The sequence below is a fragment of the Brassica rapa genome, chromosome A03 (genome assembly GCF_000309985.2).
Source record: "Brassica rapa cultivar Chiifu-401-42 chromosome A03, CAAS_Brap_v3.01, whole genome shotgun sequence".
NCBI classification, from domain to species: domain Eukaryota; kingdom Viridiplantae; phylum Streptophyta; class Magnoliopsida; order Brassicales; family Brassicaceae; genus Brassica; species Brassica rapa.
In genome coordinates, this window is record NC_024797.2 from 129,471 (window position 1) to 152,300 (window position 22,830).

General features: G+C 42.8%; 1 protein-coding gene across 8 annotated transcripts; it reads left to right on the forward strand.

Moving 5' to 3' along the window:
• Positions 1-16: 16 nt before the first annotated feature.
• LOC117133033 lies at positions 17-16,360 on the forward strand. 8 transcript variants are annotated; one of them, XM_033288958.1, is made up of 5 exons: positions 871-2,029; positions 2,220-2,741; positions 2,833-2,961; positions 10,831-11,123; positions 11,417-16,360. In XM_033288958.1, exon 5 carries the CDS (start codon positions 14,420-14,422, stop codon positions 16,307-16,309), a length of 1,890 nt encoding a protein of 629 aa, XP_033144849.1. In that variant the 5' UTR covers positions 871-2,029; positions 2,220-2,741; positions 2,833-2,961; positions 10,831-11,123; positions 11,417-14,419; the 3' UTR covers positions 16,310-16,360. The 8 variants fall into 8 exon arrangements, 7 of the variants coding, with proteins under 7 accessions (XP_033144849.1, XP_033144847.1, XP_033144850.1 ...); XM_033288956.1 differs by lacking the exon at positions 871-2,029 and having other exon boundaries at positions 2,037-2,741; positions 11,417-12,601; positions 12,680-16,360; XM_033288959.1 differs by lacking the exon at positions 871-2,029 and having other exon boundaries at positions 2,037-2,347; positions 2,543-2,741.
• The last annotated feature ends 6,470 nt before the right edge of the window (positions 16,361-22,830 follow it).

Genomic DNA, 22,830 nt, shown 5'->3' on the forward strand with positions numbered 1-22,830 from the left:
TGACATGTGATATGCATGTGATTTCTGAAGATATACGCGGGCGACCAATAATTGATGGGTTTAGCTAGCTATTACGAGTGTCCAAATCCAATTACTATATTATTAAAGACTCCGATTTAATTGTATCACTAACCTCCGGATCTCAACCAGAGCTTTGATTTGATCCGACGAAAATAAAATATATATATCCTCTCGACAAATACTATATGTATATCGTTGTATTATGTGTGTTCACATGCACATATATGCTCTCGAATGCATGTATGCTGTGAGGTGTGAGCTGCTACTTAGGCTGTATCGATGTGAATCTATTAAATTATTGTATGTTAACCAAACAATCAATGATGAGAATTAGGAGCAAGAATCACATCTTATATATATAGGTAGTAAATATGAGCTTTGGGAAGTGATCTGATGATTAGTAAGATGGACCCAGGAGAAAATGAGGTGGTATTGATGAATGAAGCCATGGATGGTGATGAATCTTTCATTGAAATCAAAATCAACCAACCAGCAACTGGAATGAGCATATCTTCTTCTTCTTCTTCGTCTTTTTCTCCTTCTCCAAGTAATGAAATGCAGACGACGGCGATCTTCTCATCAGCCTCTAGCTGCTTCTCTGCATACAGCAGCGTGACGACGAAGTTGATGATGAAACTGGGGTGTTTGAGTGTAGTGGGGGTCATAAGGGAGAAAGTGAACGTGGGAGAGAAGTGGGTCCTCAAAGTTATTCACGGACGACGAAGCAAGAGCTCCCTTCATTACTACTGCGAAGGCAGCACCAATTACAGCGAGGAAACATTAACGGACGACTCCCTCACGGCAGCCATCGCGTACTGCAATGCATCCTCTCTCTCCCGTCTACAAACTTAATACTCTTTCTATAATTGTTGTTATTGTTGGCTAGAGACAAGATTACTAATGTCGGTAATCACATAAGAAACGGATATTTGGGTATTGGTTCTCTATTGGTATCAGTATCATGTATCAAGTCGTTTAATATTTATCCCTTAAAGAATACTCTCTCTCGTATTGCAATGTGTGATAACCAAGCAAGAGACCTTATAACGAACTGGACACGTCGAAGAAGGAAGATATGGACCGTATGGTTCACTCTTCATACATAGCCAATGTGAAACATTAATTCATGCTTCCCAAGTCCTTTCATGAGTAGGCTAGTTTATTTATCTTCGAAGTTTGACATTGTACTTAATTTACCACCGAAATACCAGCACTGGAGTAGTTCTAGACGAGAAAAAAAAAACATTTTTAAAAGGTTAGAAATAATACGGCAACATTCAATCTCCAAAATCATATTGGATGTCAAAAAAAAAAAATCAATATTAATTTTGAGTGTATTACGATAACAATATTAACTACAAAGTTACATAGGTATTATAGTGCTATGGATTTAAATTTTTGTGTGTTGCAGTTTGATTATGGATATGAATATGCACAATTATAACATTTTTTTTTTGTTCAAACCATAATTTCATTCAAGTTCAAAGATAACAAGGTTCATTTACTCATCCACACACGGAGAGTTCTTCAAAGCGTAAAGTGACGATTTATGGATATGAATATGCACAATTATAACATAACATTTATATAAACTTGAATATCTTGAATCCGTATTCAATCCTACTTGTATGCACAAATTGTAAAACTTTAGGTATGGTGATTGATGATGAGGACTATGGATAGAGAATGTTGTGTAAATTCTCAGGGAGAGGTAATAATAGAGCAAATGCCCATCCTTTTTTTCTTTCCTCACTCACGTTTATCTCTATATAAGTAGTTAAAGACTCTAGGTCACGAAGAGGATTCTATCCTGCCAATTATCTAATATGCAAATCAAGAGGGCCTAAATGGCCGAGAATTGGGGTTTCCTTTGAGTTAAAAAGGTAATCGCTTGGGAATGCACACAAATTATTCACTGAAGTGAAGATATTTCCACATTGAGACTGTAAACGAGTGAGTATGTTTTGATTAACATGAAGGACAAAACTCATTGCCAATTCAGATTCCGGTGAGTTGTCTAAATAACCACTGCATTCTTTCTTACGATCCTTGTGGGTCCGTCTTTAATAGTAGTTGTGTATCAATTGTCTCTCCTCCTCTTGCTAAGCTGTAAAACTTTAAAGAAACCGAAAAAGCAACACATATTAAGGGAAATTAGACAGACACTTACTTGAACCTAAACTATGGATGGCGTATAGAAAGAAGGAGGCATGGGATCGGAAAGTTTGCAACTTTAAAGGACGATACTGATCGCCTTCCGCCGTCAAGGAAAGCATCACTGCCTGCCGCTCTAGCCTTCCCTGATTTTGACCATCCCAGATCTAAGGTTTCTACCCTCAACTGATTGGTTTTGTCTTTCCGATCCTCCGCTCTTAGAATATCGATAGTGAAACCAATTTGACCAATGCTTTGAAGTCTGAGATTTGACGACTCAGACAATCACTTCCGACTCTGTTACAAGTTACAACTTAACTTTCTGAGCTGATAAAACAAAACAATGCATAACTGAGGTCGAATCTAGTGATTGTGTAGGTGATATTGATGCAGGTGGCGAGGGCGACTGCTGCTAAAGCAAAACTACTACTCCATGAGTTGAAAAATGTGAAAGCAGATCTTGCATTTGTGAAAGAGCGCCGTGCTCAGCTTGAAGAAGATAACATACATCTGAGGGAGAACCACCATGGGAAAGGAAGCAACCCTGCAGTGCAGAGGAAGATTTGGTAAAGAATTGAGTGATCTCATTTCCAAGTTTGGTTGTTGCTGCTTGCCCTCTAAGGCTCTAACTACTCCGTGGGGATGTTGTTGTATCAGATCCGGCTCCAGCTTGAGAGCCTACTAGCAGAGAAAGCACGGTTAGCTCATGAGAGCTCAGTGTACCAAAGGGAGAACCGGATCATAAAATACCACCAGCTCACAATGCAAGACGAAGGCAGTGACGAGGTAACACACAAGTCTACCCTTTTGTACCCACTTTGATGGCTTCACCTGTGAAGCTCAGACACTCTCCGAATGAAGAAGAGCTTATTAAAGAGATTCTTCAAGTAGCTGATAATCACATCCTTGAGAGCTATGGAGGAAATGCGTTTGCGGATTCTTGAATTTCTTTTTTTTTTTTTGCGCAAACTATACTTGATTAAACTTAAAATAAACAACAGAGTACTTCACTCATCCAACATAGGAGAGCTAGAAAGGGAATGTAATGCTGCTTTTGCAAGAGAGTCAGCCAAAGTATTTCCCACACGCGGGATGAATTTAAAGGAAATATTACTAAAAGAGTTGGATAGGGAATGGATATCAAAGAGAATTCCTTGAATCCAAACATTGTTCTTCTTGGTGTTGATGAGAGTAATGAGGCCTTTAGAGTCAGAGAAGACTTCAAGGGAATCAATACCACAGCTTGCTGCCGAAGAGATTGCAGCCTTTAACGCCAAGGTCTCTGCTACAAGGGCAGAGGAGACTGAGCGGCGTGTTGAAGAGTATGTGCCTGCTGGTGTAGCCAAAGTGTCTTTGAAATGCCATCCCATTCCACAGTTGCCAGAGGTTGAGTTCCATGCAGCATCCGTGTGAACACTCCATGCGTTGTTACCTGTAAATGGAGAAGGTAAGACCAAATCCAAGTTAGCTAAACTTTGGTGAGGCTCCACAATAAGTGGCACTGGTTGTTTTTTGTTGGAATCAATTGCTCTTTTCCAAGCTCTTGAATCCTGCAAGATTTTCAAAACAGTTTCTTCCACAGAGTACTCTTTATTCTCAAAGAGTAGCTTATTTCTATTTGTCCATAGGGTCCACAAGACCCAAGGGAAAATAGGAACATCGCCTAAGCCTACAGGAGGGAGAGAGATTATCCGAGAACAGCTATTAAGTAGCTCTGAAACTGAGTTTGGTGCTTGTATTAGTGCAGATGGTAGGTGGAGACAGGGTAAGAGATTCCAGACACGAGTTGCATATGGACATTGGAGAAGGACATGAATCTCTGTTTCCCGAGCACCACATCTCTTGCAGTTCGTGTCTACATCAATTCCTCGGTTTTGTAACGCAGGTCCGACTGGTATTGCACCTATATTTGCTTTCCAGAGGAAATGCCGTAGCTTTGGGGAGGTGTTAACAGACCAGATCCTCTTCTTCCAGTCGAACTGGTCGTTTGGGTCAGGGTCCGAGTTGATCTTTGTTAGCGCATAACCAGACTTCGTGGTGTAAGCTCCACTTTTATCATTCAACCAAACGAGTTCATCTTCCATATTGCATTCGCTGGGAATGATGGCTTTAATGGTATCCTCATACTGAGGCAGGTGTTCCCTAATGGCCTGGAGATTCCAGTTTGTAAAGCCCGGTAGGAACAGGTCCGCTACACAAAGGTGAGAGTTGTTTCGAGTTGGCGGTCCCATGGGCGTTGTTGGCTTGTCAAGTTGGAGCCATGGTTCAGACCAGATGCCAATGCTACGCCCATTCCCCACTAGCCATCCAAGTCCCTGTCGGAGGACCTCTCTACCCGCCAGTATACCCCTCCAGCCATGAGATGCCGAAGTGGGGGCAGAGGCGTGAAGGAAGCTAGTTCCTGTGCAGTACTTTCCCAGAAGCGTTTGAGCTAGAAGAGACTGAGGTTCCTTTAGGATTCGCCAGGCTATCTTAGCAAGGAGAGCGTCATTGAATTGTTCTATTTCTCTAAATCCTAGTCCTCCTGCACTTTTTGGTCTTGTAAGTCTCTTCCACGAGATCCAACAAAGCTTGCGGATCTCTGGTTTGGCGTCCCACCAAAAGCGAGTTAGTATGCTCTGAATTTGTTTGCATAGGGACAGGGGTAGCTTGAAACAAGACATCGTATAGGTTTGTAAGGCCGCAAGGACTGCTTGGAGAAGAACTTGTTTCCCAGCTCCGGATAAAAATCTCGTGGTCCAACTCGTAGACTTCTGTCGGATCCTATCAATCAGGCTAGCAAACACATCTCGTTTTTTCCTTCCAAAATGTTCTGGCAGGCCTAAGTACTTCCCCATGCCACCTTCGTTTTGGATATTGAAAAAGTTCCTTACTCGTGTCTTCACTTCGCCGGGGGGTTTTGCTGAGAAAGTTATTGCCGATTTGTCTAGATTAATGCATTGGCCGGAGGCATTCTCATACAGGAGCAGAATACGCTTTAGTGCTTCACAGCTGGCCACATTAGTCTTTGTGAAGAACATTGTGTCGTCAGCAAACAGCAAGTGATTGATAGGCGGGCATCCCCTTGCAACTTTGATTCCGGATAGACTCCCATCACGCATTGACTTGGCGCACAAGCTCGAGAGTACTTCGGTACAAAGTATAAAAAGATAGGGAGACAGAGGATCTCCTTGTCTAATGCCTCTCGAAGGAATAACTTTTCCTTGAGCCGTCCCATTCACCAAATAAGAGTATGACACCGTTCGGATGCACTCCATAATCCATACAACCCATGTGTCATGAAAACCAAGCTTTGTCAACACTGCCTCTACGAAGTTCCATTCTATCCGATCATAGGCCTTGCTCATGTCGGTTTTAACCGCCATTGAGCATCGTACCCTCGCTCCGGAAGTTTGGAGGTAGTGGAGAACTTCGTGGGTGATAAGAACGTTATCCGAGATTGCTCTCCCTTTGACAAAAGCCGATTGATTCATGGAGATAATGGAGTTGAGGATGATTTGGAGCCGACTGGTCAGAACTTTAGCAATAATTTTGTAGTGTGTACTACACAAGGCGATGTGCCTATAGTCGGCAACCCTTTTCGCTGCTCTAGTCTTCGGTATCAGCCTAACATGAGTCTCATTGAAACGAGCATTGAGCGATTTCGAGGTGAAGAAGCTTTCCACTTCTTTGGTAACATCATCTCCTATAATGTCCCAAAAGCTTTGGTAAAAACTTGCCGAAAAGCCATCCGGTCCCGGGGCTTTATCCGGATGTATAGAGAAAACCGCCTGCATTATCTCTTGCTTATCTGGAATCCTAATTAAGGCATCATTCATCTCAGAGGAGATGAGCGGAGAGAGGACCTCATCAATAACCTGTAGCGAGGTATTTTGCTGAGATGAGAATAGTCCCGTATAGTAGTCCGTGATGGTGGTGACTATCTGTTCTTCTTCAAAGACCGCCTGTCCGTCGGCCTTTTCTATCACAGAGAATTTGTTAATTGTTCTTCTCTCTCTAGTTACAGCATGGAAGAAACTAGAGTTACGGTCACCACTATGGAGCCATTGGATCCTACTCCTCTGTTTCCAAAACAGTTCTTCATCTGTGAAGGCTTTCTCCAGTTTAGCTGAGAGTGTTCCAATCTCTATCAGGTCCGGGGTAGCTTTTGAGAGTGCCTCCTCCAGCTTTGCTTGTGTGTCCATGATCACTTCTTTGTTGTTTAGGTTCTGAGCCTTTGTCCATTCCATAATCTTTCTCCTTATCCGACAGATTTTTGAAAGGACTGATTCATATGACAGTGATGTCCAATGTTCTTCCACTAGCTCCTTTATCTCCGGATTGTCCTTTCTGTCGAAACGAAAGAGTCCCCGTTTTCTTCTCTTGGTTTGGTTTAAATGGATCAGTATCGGTCTATGATCCGATCCTTCAAACCTCAAGTATTCACAGCATCCAGAGGGAAAGATTTCAGCCCATTTACAGTTGATCATGGCTCTATCTAAGCGTGACTGTATGAAATGGCTATATCGAGTCCCTCTCCAAGATAATGAGTTACCCGAATGTTGTAAATCCCACAGTCCCATTTGGGAAACAAAGCTTCTGAAAGCTAGAAAAGATCCTTCCCATCTCAAAGAGCCACCTATTTTTTCAGAGTTATCTAAGAGATCATTAAAATCTCCAACTATTAGCCAAGCTTCCTCATCTCTTCCTAAACCAACCTCTGTTAACTTATTCCAAAATTCTGCTCTATTTGCAGCACTAGGTGGACCGTATATAAACGATACAAACATAGATTTTTGTTGCAGAGTTATGGAAGTATCGATAATGTTGGGAGAGGAAGAAAGGATATCCACCTGAACGTCTTGTTTCCAGGAGAGCGAGAGGCCACCGCTAGTTCCGTTGGGAGGTACTGTGAAGTGGTATATGTATTCCGTTTGCTGGAATTTGCGGAGCACCACTTCATCTTGATTCATTGTTTCCATGAGAAAAATCACTTCAGGGGAAATTCGTTTTTTGAACTCCCTGATTCGCTGGCCTGTCAAGGTGCTCCCAATGCCTTGACAGTTCCAGCTGAGTAGCGCGAAGGAAGAGTGTTTGGACCTGACCGAAAACCCTTCCCTTTCTTCTTGATGCCTGGTACTATGGTTGTTTTCGGTGCTCCTGTCTGCGTTTGCGGATTCTTGAATTTATTATTTTGTTTCGCTCGTACACTTTCATTCATTCATTATTATTATTATTATTTTTTTTTATTACTCTTCCTTATTACAACTCTAACTAAAAAAAAAGAGAAACTCTTCTACTGGCTGTTAAATACAAGGCGCCAAGTAGATAAAAAAGTAACAGTGGAGGGGAGATTACTCTGTTCCCTAGATAAGATGTCCATCTTTGCCCAAAGAGCATCTCCAACCCCACTCTATTTTTCACTCTAAAATAGAGTTTAGAGTAAAAAATGTTCCAATGGTACTCTATTTTTCACTCTATAATAGAGTGAAAAATATGTTTACTCCAAATATTGAGTAATTTGTTTTTTTTTTGTTCATCACTCTATTTTCTACTCTAAAATAGAGTACCATTGGAGCAAACTCAAACTCTATTATAGAGTTACTCTATTTTAGAGTAAAAAATAGAGTAAGCCATTGGAGATGGTCTAAGAAGCTGTTGAATCTCCGTGAGAAGAGAAGCTGCCGGGCGAGAAGACTGAGAATGCAATCTAGAGTTACGCTCCTTCCAAATCATGTAGAGAGAAGCTTGGAAGGTGAGCTTTACGATCAGGTTGACGTTGCTGTCTCGAGTAGGCGCCTTAAGCCAGTTCAGAGCATCCATGAGCAAAGGTGGAGGGGACAGACGGAAAGCTGAGAAGAAGAATGCCCAAACCTCTCTGCTATAACCACAGTCAAAAAAGAGATGTTGTCGAGATTCCTCAGCAGAACTGCATAAAAGGCATAAAGGAGAGACCGCAATGCCCCAACGTCTCATCCTGTCCCTAGTTGACAACCTGTCCAGAGCCACCAACCAGGTAATGAACGCATGCTTTTGAATCCTTCGTCTGAACCATACAGATTTGTGCCACGACACTTCCGGAAGACGATCATATAAGTGATTCCATATGAGAGAGATCGAGAAAACCGTCCCAGGGGCATTTTCACCCACTCTCCACAAGAAGCAGTCCTCTGCCTCTGAGGCCACTATCTGTCGATGGTCTGGGAGACAGTTCTTAAGCAGACTAATAGTCGGGTTTCTTGATCTCGAGGAGTGTAGCCACCAATTTTCATTAACAAGAGCATCTCGAACCACTGCATTTTCTGGAAGGCCACTCAGCCTCGGACCCCTCTCATTAGTTAACTGATATAAAGATCCTAATGAGGTCCAGTTGTCGTGCCAGAAGCTAGCGGAGGTACCTGAGCCAACCTCACAGACCACAAAGGGTCGAGCTAGTTGTCTAAGCTTGCAAAGTGATTTCCAAATCCAACTTCCCGTCCTAGAAACATCAAGTGTCTAAGCTTTCATTCATTATTTATTTATACACGAAGAAATCAGGTTTGATTTTTTTCTTTTTCAATATTTGGCCAAGGAATATAAAAGGCGTTTTCATATTAAGAAACGTTAAGGTTTTGAACATGGGCCAATCTACACGATTACTCTACGTCTATAACTCGAAAGCGTTGGGCTCAACACATTAAACAGATGCTCATTCTTGACCTTATTGCTTGGGGGGGGGGGGGGGCATATGCCTGTAATTTAAAGTCATTGAGCTCAGCCTAGTTATACAGGTGCACATGATTCCTTATCAGTCGACGTAATATTTCAAGCGAAGAAAACAAGAAAACCCTAATTTGCTAGCAGTTTCAACTTCCCCCGTCTCTGTTTTTTTCCCTTCCATACAAGCTTAAGATGATAGAACAAGAAAACCCTAATTCATAAATTTACAAACTAGTTTTAACACCAAAAATCTAACTAGAGGGCCAAGAGAATCATATCTCAAAGCTCTGCCGTTTTCCTAACATAGTTGTCTCTTGTCCACCCTATTTTTTTTTTTTTTTTTTGAACGAACAAGTGATTATCATTAAGAAAAAGAGTTACTCCCCACGGGGAGGGTTTACAAGGGAAAGCAGAGCAGATTTAGCAAGAGAGTCTGCTTTAACATTGTTTAAACGTGGAATAAAACCAAATGAGATAACTTCGAACCTGCAACTTAAAACCCTAATATCAAACAGTAAGCTATGCAGCTCGATTGTTGAAGAGGACGAGTTGAGAAGGTTGACGAGGGATTTCGAATCAGAGAAAATATTCAACCGAAAGAATCCGTAAGCGACTGCGTCAAGTAGAGCAGCCTTTACCGCAAGGGCTTCAGCAACCAGGGGTGAAGCGACATGAGAGCGGTTTGAAGATCGGTGCTCAACAGAGACACCATTGGGGTCGTGAAAGACCCAGCCTTGTCCACTGTTTCTTGAGATGGGGTCCCAGGCTCCATCTGTGAAGCAAGCATATCCAGTAGAGGGTTGCTGCGGTAGAGGAGGCCGGTTGCGTGGAGAGCAAGTCTTAACAGGGGCTTGAGAGGCTTCTTCCCAGGACCTAGCATCTTTTAAAACTTTCAGAGATATCTCTGCTTCAGACCAAGACTTGTTGTCGAAGACAAGTTGGTTCCTGTTCTTCCAGAGATGCCAAAGAACCCAGGGGGCGACCGGAGTGGAGGCCAGGCCGGTAGGTGGGAGATTGGTCATTGTAGTGCAACAGAGTAGAAGCTCAGAGATGGAGAGGTCGGAGCTAGGGTCTGGTTTGTTCAGGGCCGGAATAAGATCCCATACACGGGCAGAGAAGGTACATGTCAAGAGTAGGTGGATAGGAGTCTCAACCTCTCCACAACGTTTGCATCTAGGATCGACTTGTATGCCTCTTGCTAGGAGAGCAGAGCCAACTGGAAGCGCCGCACTTTTGATCTTCCAAAGAAAGGACCTTAGCTTTGGAGAAGTCTTAAGGTTCCAAATGGTTTTTTTCCAGGGGAAGGGGTCAATGTTGTGGGGGTAAGAAGTGATTCTGGAGAGGGCGTAGCCTGACTTCGAAGTGTAAGAACCTGATTTTTCAAACAGCCATACCAACTCGTCCTCCTTGTTCAGGGAACTAGGGATGAGTTGTAGGATGAGATCCTCATAGAGAGGCAAGTGCTGGCGGATAGCTTGAATGTTTCATTCTTTTGAGTGTGGGAGAATGAGTTCATGGACTCGCATGTTCCGGTTGTGGAGGGTTGGAGGCCCCATTGGAATAGACGGAGAGAGGTTTGACAGCCACGGGTCCTCCCACACTTTCACAGACGCTCCATTGCCTATTGTCCATCCGAGACCTGTCAGTCTCTTGTCCACCCTAATACGAGCCAAATACATCAGAAAGCTTAAGAAAGCAGATTATGAAGCGTTGTCTCTCAGTTTCGGGCATATAATACCAATTAGTGTCGATCGAGAAGATCGAATTGGTACCTGAAACGTGGGCGGAATGAAACTCAAGATCCAAAGGTACGTGTATCCACCCGTTAGATCTAAAAGCCTAATCATTCAACGGCTACCAATTGATTACCCAAAAAAATGACCGTTGTAATTTGTAATTGACCCGTTGGCTTGGCTCCTCTTTATAAGAAGCCCTCTCTTCTTACCTTCTTTACAATAACCTCTCCAAATCTGCCAGACTCTTCACGAAGAGAAGAGAAAAAGTCCGTCGTTGTTGTTGTCGTAAAGCTTCAACCTATAGCGAGCACAAGTAATGGCGGAGACGACAGATTGGAGAGATCATATTCGTTCCGTTCCGACCTTTTGATTAGTTTCGTCAATGTTCTCGATCTCCGATGATGTTCGTATCTGTCTCTTTCAACACCGTAGCCTCTTGTTCTAATTCGACTTGTCATCATCATCATCATCATCATCATCATCAAGGGAGCAACTGCTATGACTCAAGTCACCAATTAATGCCTCCTTCTTTTGGTAAATTTTCATTTCTTCAATTTTTTTCTTTAAAACATTTTTCCTAAATCGGAAAACAATATTCTAATTTTTTTTATTTAGATTAAAATATTAGCAAAAGGGTTTTATATGATTGATTAATGAAGGTTTCCAAATAGTCTACAAATGCTTTTTCATATTTTTTTCTAAAAAGTATTTCGAAAACATCTTTTCCTAGGTTTTTCTTACTTTCTCATTCTTCCTCCTCTATTATCAACTCTCCAATTTTCTATTGTTGCTTCATTCCTTCATGCTTTCTATGACCGTGTGTGAAGGGAAGAGGCGTTCTCTTTATCATCATCAACGATCACCACGGCGAGTCACCACCACTGGAGTAGCAACCTTGTCATCACCGGAGGAGAGGACGTGCCATCGATAGCCACCATTGATTCGCTCGCAGGTGTTACGTAATGGATCCGAGAGTTGGAGACGTGAAGGAGTGACGAGCAACCGGAGCCGCCATGTTCCTCAACCCTCATAACCACCGGTTCTGGATCTGTACCACCGTGAGTTGTGAGTCAACGGAGGTGCAGCCCATGTGGCCTTAATTGTGGTTTGGTTAAGCCGAAGGAGTCTCAAGGATGTCAAGCGATGCCTTGTGCGTTTCTTGCGCAGCAAGCAAGTCATCCTTCGACAGTAGGTTTGACCTCATCGTCACTTTTATTTTAGCTCTTCCATGTCACGTATCCTAAATCTTAAGTTAATATGTGATTGTTTTTTTTGTAACTTTTAAAGATCATAATTAGGGCTTAGGGTTTGTATACATACATATATGAGATTAAGTTTAGGGGTATACGAGAGATTAAAGGGTATATGGGATTAAGAGATATTTGAGATTAAAGTGTATGTGAGATTAAAGGGTATATGGAATTAACATGTATATTTGATTAAAGATTATTTGAGATTAGGGATATTTTGAGACCAGGGGTACATGGGATTAAGAGGTATGTGGTATTAAAGAGTATTTAAGATTAAAGGGTATTTGAGATTTAAGGTTTATGGGAGGGGTATTTGAGATTAAAAGATATGAAGGATTAAGGGGTATTGGGATTAGGGGTATTTGGGATTAAGGAGTATTTGGGATTAAGGGTATTTGAGATTAAGGGTATTTTAAGGGATTTTTGGTTCATTGATTATATGTTTTGTATTATTATTTTGGAAGAAAAATAAATATTTAGTAAAACATATGTAAAAATTAGGAAAATATTAGCAAAATTGAAATAAAAAGAACGAAATTCTAATGAGAAAAAAAAGAAGAGGCCGAAGAAGCTGGATAATATCTGTTGATTTAACTAATATTTAGACTAACAAATGAATTCAAAAACATTAGTGAAATCAAAGGGTTGACATTGCCATTGTAATTCAAAAAAAAAAAACATTTAGACTAACATGGTGAGAATATGTATCTAGAAACGGCTACATACAACATAGTGCTTCAGCCACTTCTTGAGGCAAATGAAGTAAGTTATCATTGCAACAAACATACATATAGCGTTTACATAATATTGATGGTTATATTCTAAAAACGACATATGCAGACTAACATGGTGATCAAAATATTCAAACGGATGAAAGCATGTGGCTACCCATTGTGGTCAGTTTAATTATGACTATGGTGATGCGACATGGTATTGCTGCAGGGTCAAGCTCCCAGTATCCTCCTTCAGCTAGCTGTGTTGCTTTGTTCTCCTGTTTGAAGGCTGGAATCTGATGAGAAAACTTTCTGAAGGAGGATACTGGGATTTGCTGTAGCTAGCTGTGTTGCTTTCGTGATCCTCACATACTTGTTTTGTTTTTTTTGTTTTTTTTTTTTGATAACTGTAAATTATATAACCAAAATAAAATTTGTTACATCAGCTGCAAAAGCAGGGAACTTCTATGGCAAAAAAAAGTGAAAAACCAGTGAGAAGCTATATGTTTGGAACACCAAATTCAACTAGAGTTAGCTATAAGAAAACCACAAAGAGAGCAGGTTCCCACACCCTTTGTTATGTCTTCTTGCTAGTAGAGTATCCTTCGTTGTCCTGTCATACTTGTTGGCATTTCGTTGTCACTGCTATAAACAGCCCATATATGCCCACCTTTTAACTTGTCTACAGCTCTCATCTTCTTGAAGTCGAAGGCTGACTCAGCTTTTCCTCTCGTTGTCTCACTATCTGTCTCCAAATTAACCGCTTCAGCTTGAAATATTGCTTGTGTCAGTGCTGTCGGGTCCAGTTAAAACTAATGAATTATTTCAGTGGATCAAAATGATTCCTGGTCTAACCTTCCTAGAGCTCACTTCCTGCTCTTGTGGAGCTTTGTCACCCATAACCCTGCACTGCATTTGCAACAAAGCTCTTTGCCTCTCTTCCTGCAACAGTAACTCAATTACATCATTAGGTTTTAAACCTGTAATACGTGCTGTCTTGTAATGAATCTTGATAAAACACTATACTTTTGATCTCTGAAGATCTAATTCTGCATTCTTGCAATCATCTTCGTACTGACAACTTGAATGCACACTAGAGTTTAGGATTTAGCAATTTTAGGGTTTAGGGTTTAGAATTTAGGGTTTTGATGGTTTAAAGTTTAGAATTTAGGGTTTAGTTATTTATTATACATATATAGAATCAACGGTATAAAAGTATTTTGTCTTTTAATGAAAAATATATTTTTAAAAATGTCTCATTAATGGTGGTAAACATGAATAATGATACGATAAAAGGGTATAATTTGTACCATTGATTCTATATATGTCTCATTAAAAATGTCTCGTTAGATCTAAAAGCCTAATCATCCAACGGCTACCAATGGATTACCCAAAAAATGACCGTTGTAATTTGTAATTGACCCGTTGGCCTGGCTCCTCTTTATAAGAAGCCCTCTCTTTTTACCTTATTTACAATATAACCTCTCCAAATCTGCCAGACTCTTCACGAAGAGAAGAGAACAAGTCCGTCGTTGTTGTTGTCGTAAAGCTTCAACCTTTCTGGCGCTGGGGCTGAGAAAGTTGGCCGACTGGAATCAGGTGCTGACGCTGAAGCTCATTTGGCTTTTGTTTGCAGCAGGGGGATCATTGTGGGTCTCGTGGATAAGGAGAAACAAGATTGGATCCGACAATTTCTGGGAGCTGGAGCCTCGCCGAGGAGACAGTTGGATATGGAAGTAGCTTTGTAAGTTGAGAGTGTTAGCTACCTACTTAACACAACAACAAGTCTCGGAATCGTTTCTGCTCCGTGTGAGAACTTCCACTCCCATTACTAAACAACAACAAGTCTCCTCCCTGCACAACAACTATGAGTCATCGGTACTCAAGAGAAGAAAAGAAGAAATGGATCCCGACTAGGAGTCAAACAATCCGCAAGCCCCCTGTTCAAATCCCTGAGATTGATACAGCTGCTCTGATTGAGGAAAACAAATTTACCCTTATTGGGAGAGTCACAAACCCTGCAACACAGAACACAAAAGCCCTTGTGGACTTCTTTCTCCAGCATTGGAATGTTTCTGGACGATTCACTGGAAGAGATCTAGGGCCGCTGCTCTTCCAGTTCCGTTTTGAAAACGAAAGAGACCTACTCACCATTCTCAACAAGGCACCTTTCCACTTCAAAAGATGGATGATTATTGTGCAACGATGGGAACCAGTCGTGTCTGAAAAGTTCCCGGCTTTCTTGCCTTTCTGGATCCAAATCAATGGAATTCCCCTCCATTACTGGGAAGATAAAGCTCTTCGAGCCATTGGAAAAGAGCTGGGCACTGTGGAAGACTGTATACCTACTCAAGCCCGAGTTCGAGTACTCATCAACGGTCTCAACCCATTGGAGATGACTAGAGATATCTCCCTACCCTCTGGAGAGATAATAGAGGTGGAATTTAGCTACGACAACCTGCAAAAACATTGCTTCAGATGCCACTCACTTTCCCATGAGAAAGATGATTGTCCTACTTCGGAGAACTCTAGGGAACGAGACAGAAGTCCTAATAGGATAGGTATTTCCCAAAGGAATACTATGGCTCGTCTGGATGATAACAGGAGGAGATATGAAGAAAGGAAAAGGTTTAAAGGGCACCAAGTCCAGCATAAGAGAGAAGCCCCTCCCTCTTACACAAGAAGAGACTACTATGAGGATCGTACAACAGATTCAAGGTACAACTCTCGACAGCATCAAAGCTATGCACCAGTGACCAGTGAATACCGGAGAGGTCGCGAAGACTACAACCCAGGAAGATCTTTCTCACGAGAATCTGGGGCCAGAGTGGGAGTAAAAAATAACCTCCACATATCTGATTCCCCCAGCAAAATGACAGAGCATGACAGAGACAGAGATGGAGTTGGTCAAATAACAGAGAAAAGACGAGCACCTAGCCATGACTCAGCCTCCAAAATACAATCTCCAGCCTTACAAGACCCTACTCCACACTCAACAGATTTAAGAAGGGCCCTTTCACGTAGAGAGGATGGAGAAGCTTCAGGAGACCAAGTGTCTTCAGGATGTCGCCCCATTAAGGAAAGACTGAGGCTACCTGAGATCCCTCATTCCACAGACTTAAGACGGTCTCTATCACTGAGAGATGATGGAAATGAGATGGGAGGCCAGACATCTGCGGACAGACCCCCAGCTAAACAAAGGTTATCATTGCCCTCTAATGGGAAATCTAGACTTGCGCAGCAAGGAACTTCTACAGGCTCTAGTCGCCTACAAGATATCGATATTCATTACCTGGAGGAGATCATGGAACCACCACGACTTGATTCCAGTCGACCCTCAGGCTCACGTCCTCCAGGAGTCATCCATTCACCCCCGCAGGAAAACTCTCCGATAAGAACTCTTAGTGAAGATAGGAGACATGTCTCTCTACGCTTAGGGCCGCAACCTGTGCCTAACCAGATGGACTCCCCTATGCAAGCCAGACTATCTGAAAGACCTGGAATTATCACTAGAAGCGTGGCCAAGAAGAAGGATGGGAAAATGCCACAAAAAAAGAAATATAACACCAGTCCGCTAAAAGGAGTTAGCATTAAGAAGAGAAGGGTCACAAAAACCCAAAGCTCCCCAAGAAGGAGGACTCAGACTGGAAACACAACAGCACCGTCTCAGCGTCAAGGCATCCGGAAGACCACCATCGTCCCTCCAATATCAAAGAAGCAGAAGGATTTTCGGGTAAACCCAAGCGCTCTTCCTTAGCGCTTCTCAGCTGGAACTGCCAAGGACTTGGGAGCACCTTGACAGGCCAGCGAATGCGGGAATTCAAAAAGCGAATTTCCCCAGAAATTATTTTCCTTCAAGAAACTATGAATCAAGATGAAGTGGTGCTCCGATTATTCCAAAGAACGGAATATACAAGCCATTTCACAGTACCCCCAAGTGGGACAGGAGGGGGTCTATCCTTGTCTTGGAAGCCTGAGGTTCAGGTGGATATCCTCTCCTTTTCTTCAAACTTTATTGACACATCTATATCCATGTTCCAAAGATCTATGCTGGTTACATTTATCTATGGATCACCCCGACAAGAAAATAGAGCACAGTTCTGGAACCATCTGACAGAACTAGGATTAGGACGCGATGAGGAAGCTTGGCTCGTAGTGGGCGACTTTAATGACTTGCTGGACAACTCGGAAAAATTAGGAGGACCTCTGAGATGGGAAGGGTCCTTCCTGGCGTTCAGAAGCTTTGTCTCTCAGACAGGCTTATGGGATCTCCAGCACTCGGGCAACTCGCTATCCTGGAGAGGCAACCGGTATAGTCACTTCATTCAGTCCCGTTTGGACAGAGCCATGATCAACTGTCGATGGGCTGAGGACTACCCTTCTGGGTGCTGCGAATACTTGAGATTTGAAGGATCAGATCATAGGCCGATACTGGTTCACCTCAGTCAAAGTCCTCCAAAGAAACGTGGACTCTTCCGTTTCGACAGACGTTTAAAAGATAAGCCTGAGATACAAGATTTGGTTGAGAAACATTGGACTTCAATGTCATATGAGTCGGTCCTAGTTAAGATATGTAGGATCAGGCGAAAGATCATGGAATGGTCTAAGCTACAAAACAAGAACAGCAAAGAGCTCATTTTGGAAACACAGACAAAGCTGGAAGAGGCGCTTTCAAGCCCTAACCCCGACCCGATAGTAATTGATACACTATCGCAGAAACTGGAAAAGGCATATTTGGAGGAAGAACAGTACTGGAAACAAAGAAGCAGGATTCAATGGCTCCACAGTGGAGACTGTAATTCTGCCTTTTTTCATGCCGTTACCCGTGAGAGAAGAACCATTAATAAGTTTTCTGTGATAGAAAACTCATTGGGTCAACCGGTGTTTGAAGAAGAACAAATAGTTCAGACCATTTCAGACTACTACACGGAACTATTCTCGTCGCAGCAAACACCCTCCCTCCATGTGGTGGATGAAGTCTTGTCCCCTCTCATCACACCTGAGATGAATGAGGTTTTGGTCAAGATACCGGATAAGCTGGAAATCAAACAGGCGGTCTTCTCTATCAACCCGGATAAAGCGCCGGGGCCGGACGGTTTCTCTGCAAGCTTTTACCAGAGCTTTTGGGACATTATCGGGGATGATATAACAGAGGAAGTCGGCTCCTTCTTCACGACGAACACCCTTGATGCTCGCTTCAATGAGACCCATGTCAGGTTAATTCCAAAAAACAGAGGAGCAAAGACAGTCGCTGACTATAGGCCAATCGCCTTGTGTAGCACTCACTACAAGATCATAGCCAAAGTACTCACCTCGCGACTACAACCTGTGCTTCAAGCCATCATCTCCAAGAACCAATCTGCCTTTGTTAAGGGAAGAGCAATATCTGATAACGTACTCATTACCCATGAAGTCCTCCATTATCTTCAAACCTCTAAGGCTAGTGTACGAAGCTCAATGGCGGTGAAAACCGACATGAGTAAAGCGTACGACAGAATCGAATGGAACTTTCTGGAAAGAGTCTTAGGGAAGCTGGGCTTTCACCCAATCTGGGTGGTGTGGATAATGGAATGCATCCGCTCAGTGTCTTACTCCTTTCTTGTAAATGGAGCAGCTCAGGGAAAAGTAACCCCCACAAGGGGTATAAGACAAGGAGATCCCCTCTCACCCTACCTCTTCATCCTCTGCACGGAAGTTCTTTCGAAGCTCTGCGATAAGTCTCTGCAAGATGGGAGAATGGCGGGTATTAAAGTGGCACGAGGCTGCCCTCCAATTAACCACTTGCTTTTCGCGGACGACACAATGTTCTTCACCAAAACAAATGTGTCTAGCTGTGAAGCGTTAAAACGCATCTTAACAGTGTATGAAGGGGCATCGGGCCAGTGCATCAACCTAGGGAAGTCGGCAATTACCTTTTCCTCAAAGACATCTAGCGAAGTGAAGACTAGAATAAAAGCTTTCTTTAACATCCAAAATGAGGGAGGCGTTGGCAAATACTTGGGACTCCCCGAGCACTTTGGGAGGAAAAAAAGGGACATTTTTGCTAACCTCATTGACAGGATCCGACAACGTTCAATTGGCTGGACAACGAGATTTCTATCAAAGGCGGGAAAGCAAGTCCTACTACAAGCAGTGCTAGCGGCTCTGCCAACGTACACTATGTCCTGTTTCAAGCTACCTCTCTCAATATGCAAGCAGATTCAGAGTGTCTTAACGCGCTTTTGGTGGGATGTAAAGCCATCAGTTCGCAAGCTCTGTTGGGTCTCGTGGAATAGACTCACGCGGCCAAAAGGGGCTGGAGGTTTGGGTTTCAGAGAAATCGAACAATTCAACGACGCTCTCTTGGCAAAACTTGCTTGGAGGATCCTGAAAGAACCCCATTCTCTACTAGCACAGACGCTGCTTGGTAAATACTGCTTAAACTCCTCTTTCTTGGAATGCACGGCACCCGCCTCAGCTTCCCATGGCTGGAGAGGGATACTTGCGGGAAGAGAGGTTCTCCGGCAGGGCCTGGGTTGGGTGGTGGGAAACGGGAAGGATATCTCTGTCTGGTCAGAGCCTTGGCTAAGTCTTGAGAGGCCAACGGCTCCTATAGGACCGCCTACCCTAGCAAATTCCAACCTATGCGTAGCCAACCTATTACTGCCCTCCTCCACAGATTGGAACATTCAAATGATCAGAGACCATCTGCCTCAATATGAGGAGGTTATTAAGTCCATTATTCCTAGCGACTGCAACATGAAGGATGAGTTGGTTTGGCTGAAGGATAAATCTGGGAACTACACTACAAAATCAGGGTACGCATTAGCAAAGATCAACTCTGAGGCTGAACCTTCTGACCATTTCGACTGGAAGAAGAGGATATGGGCCCTCAACACCTCCCCGAAGCTCAAGCATTTACTCTGGAAGGCAAACGTTGGAGCCCTACCCGTTGGAACCGCACTACAAAGCAGGGGAATTGATATTGATGATAAGTGCAAACGTTGTGGAGCAGTTGAAACAGAGATACATGTCTTGCTCCACTGCCCTTTTGCTACCCAAGTGTGGAACAAACTCCCCTGTCTCCATGCTCCATCTTCACTCCAGCAACCTCCCATGTCGGTACCGGATCTTCTTGATAGCTGTAGCAGAGTAATAACCTTGCCTCCGATAGGATTGGGATCAACTCCGATCTCGCCATGGGTCTTGTGGACCCTTTGGACTAATAGGAATAAGTTACTCTTTGAAAATAAAGAGTACACTGTTGAGGAATCAGTTCTGAAAATCCTCAAAGACTCTAAAGCTTGGAGAGAAGCTCAGGAGTCGAAAAAATGTATCCCGTTGCCACAGAATGTGGATCTATCTCGCCATGTGTCTAACCCCCATGTACCCCAACTCCCTCTTGTTGCAGGATCCTCGTGGAGCGTCTACTCTGATGCTGCTTGGGACTCTAGAACCGGAAACTGTGGTATGGGCTGGCACTTCAGCGACAGCATGGCTTCACCAGCAGGAAGTAACTTCTCAAAACGCCGCTCAGTCCCCTCAGCCCTAGTAGCAGAGGCATTGGCGTTAAAGACCGCAATCTCCGAAGCGGTCAACCGTGGCATTGATTCTCTTAGAGTGTTCTCTGATTCCAAAAGCCTCATCTCTCTGCTTGTTACCAAGAAGAACCACACTTGGATTCAAGGAACACTCTTCGATATTCACTATCTTTCTAGTTCTTTTAGTAACATATCTTTCCATTTCATCCCGCGTGTGGGAAATACTCTAGCTGATACTCTAGCGAAATCAGCGCTGCTATCCTTAATCAACTCTCCGTCTGTGGATGAGTAAAAACTTCTTATGTTTTCTTCTTTAGCTAATCAAGTATGGTTTTCGATCAAAAAAAAAAAGAGAGTGTTAGCTAGACCCTTTGTCTCATGCGAAGTGGGGTCTGGTAGCTTAGCTAGCTTCTGGTTTGATGATTGGACGGATCTTGGTCCCTTGTTTCACTTGACGGAGGGAAGAGGGCCAGCAGCTTCAGGTTTGCACAAGGAAGCGACGGTGGCAGAGGCTTTAGTGAATGGAGAGTGGTGGTTGAGTGCTTCTCGCAGTAGGAATGCTATAATCACTTTGCTGAAGCAATGTCTGCCATCGCCAGTTCCGATTGTGCTGTCATCGTCAGATGATAAGTACCTATGGAGAACGGGAAATGATTCCCCTTCAACTATCTTCTCTACCGCCAAGACGTGGTCCTCTCTTCACCCTCCTCTTCCTCCGGTTAGCTGGCATTCTCAAATCTGGTTCAAAGGTAGAATTCCCAAACATGCCTTCATAGCTTGGTTGGTGGCTTGGAACAGATTAGCTACTCGAGACAGAATGAGAGCTTGGGGTATTGAGATACCTCCGAACTGTCTCCTTTGCTCAGGGTGTGATGAGTCGAGGCAACATCTGTTTTTTTGACTGCGTCTACAGCTCTGAAATCTGGGCTTACTTCTGCGCCCGTACCCATGTCACTCCCCCAATTGTGTTTGAAGATTGTCTTAGGTGGCTTAAGAACTCTTCCACAGATCCAAACATCCTACTCATAGTTAAGCTCATCTTTCAAGCTGTTGTTTATATGGTCTGGAAGGAAAGGAATGCTCGACTACATTCAAACGTGAGTAGACCTACACACGCCATCATTCAAGAAGTGAAACAAATTGTTCGGTTGCGACTTGATCCTTTGTCTCGCAACATGAGGATCACTAGCAGTTCTTCTCTTACTTATTTAGGTTCTTGGTTAAGTTTGTTTTAAGGGTGTGTTAAATTTCTTAGATTTTTTGAGGAAAGTAGGTAGTCTTAATCTTTGTAACCGGTTGTTGGAAAATAAATAAAGAGTATTGTTAAAAAAAAAAAAAAAAAGCTTCAACCTTTAGCGAGCACAAGTATTGGAGAGATCATATTCGTTCCGTTCCGACCTTTTGATTAGTTTCGTCAATGTTCTCGATCTCCTATGATGTTCGTATCTGTCTCTTTCAACAACGTAGCCTCTTGTTCTAATTTGACTTGTCATCATCATCATCATCATCATCAAGGGAGCAACTGCTATGACTCAAGTCACCAATTAATGCCTCCTTCTTTTGGTAAATTTTCATTTCTTCAATTTTTTTTCTTTAAAACATTTTTCCAAAATCGGAAAACAATATTCTAATTTTTTTATTTAGATTAAAATATTAGCAAAAGGGTTTTATATGATTGATTAATGAAGGTTTCCAAATAGTCTTCAAATGCTTTTTCATGTTTTTTTCTAAAAAGTATTTCGAAAACATCTTTTCCTAGGTTTTTCTTACTTTCTCATTCTTCCTCCTCTATTATCAACTCTCCAATTTTCTATTGTTGCTTCATTCCTTCATGCTTTCTATGACCGTGTGTGAAGGGAAGAGGCGTTCTCTTTATCATCATCAACGATCACCACGGCGAGTCACCACCACTGGAGTAGCAACCTTGTCATCACCGGAGGAGAGGACGTGCCATCGATAGCCACCATTGATTCGCTCGCAGGTGTTACGTAATGGATCCGAGAGTTGGAGACGTGAAGGAGTGACGAGCAACCGGAGCCGCCATGTTCCTCAACCCTCATAACCACCGGTTCTGGATCTGTACCACCGTGAGTTGTGAGTCAACGGAGGTGCAGCCCATGTGGCCTTAATTGTGGTTTGGTTAAGCCGAAGGAGTCTCAAGGATGTCAAGCGATGCCTTGTGCGTTTCTTGCGCAGCAAGCAAGTCATCCTTCGACAGTAGGTTTGACCTCATCATCACTTGTATTTTAGCTCTTCCATGTCACGTATCCCAAATTAAAGGGTATTTGAGATTTAAGGTTTATAGGAGGTGTATTTGAGATTAAAATATATGAAGGATTAAGGAGTATTTGAGATTAAAGGACATTTGGAATTAAGGGGTATTTGGGATTAAGGGTACTTGAGACTAAGAGGTTTAGGGATTAAGGGGCATTTGGGATTAAGGGGTATTTGAGATTAGGGATATTTGAGAATAAAGGGTTTAGGGTTTAGGGGCATTTGGGATTAAGGGGTATTTGAGATTAGGGGTATTTGAGAATAAAAGGTTTAGGGTTTAGGGGTATTTGAGATTAAGGGGTATTAGAGAATTAGGGTTTAGGGGCATTTGAGATTAAGGGGCATTTGGGATTAAGGGGTATTTGAGATTAGGGGTATTTGAGATTAAAGAGTTTAGGGTTTAGGCGTATTTGAGATTAAGTGGTATTAGAGAATTAGGGTTTAGGGTTTAGGAGCATTTGGGATTAAGGGTATTAGAGAATTA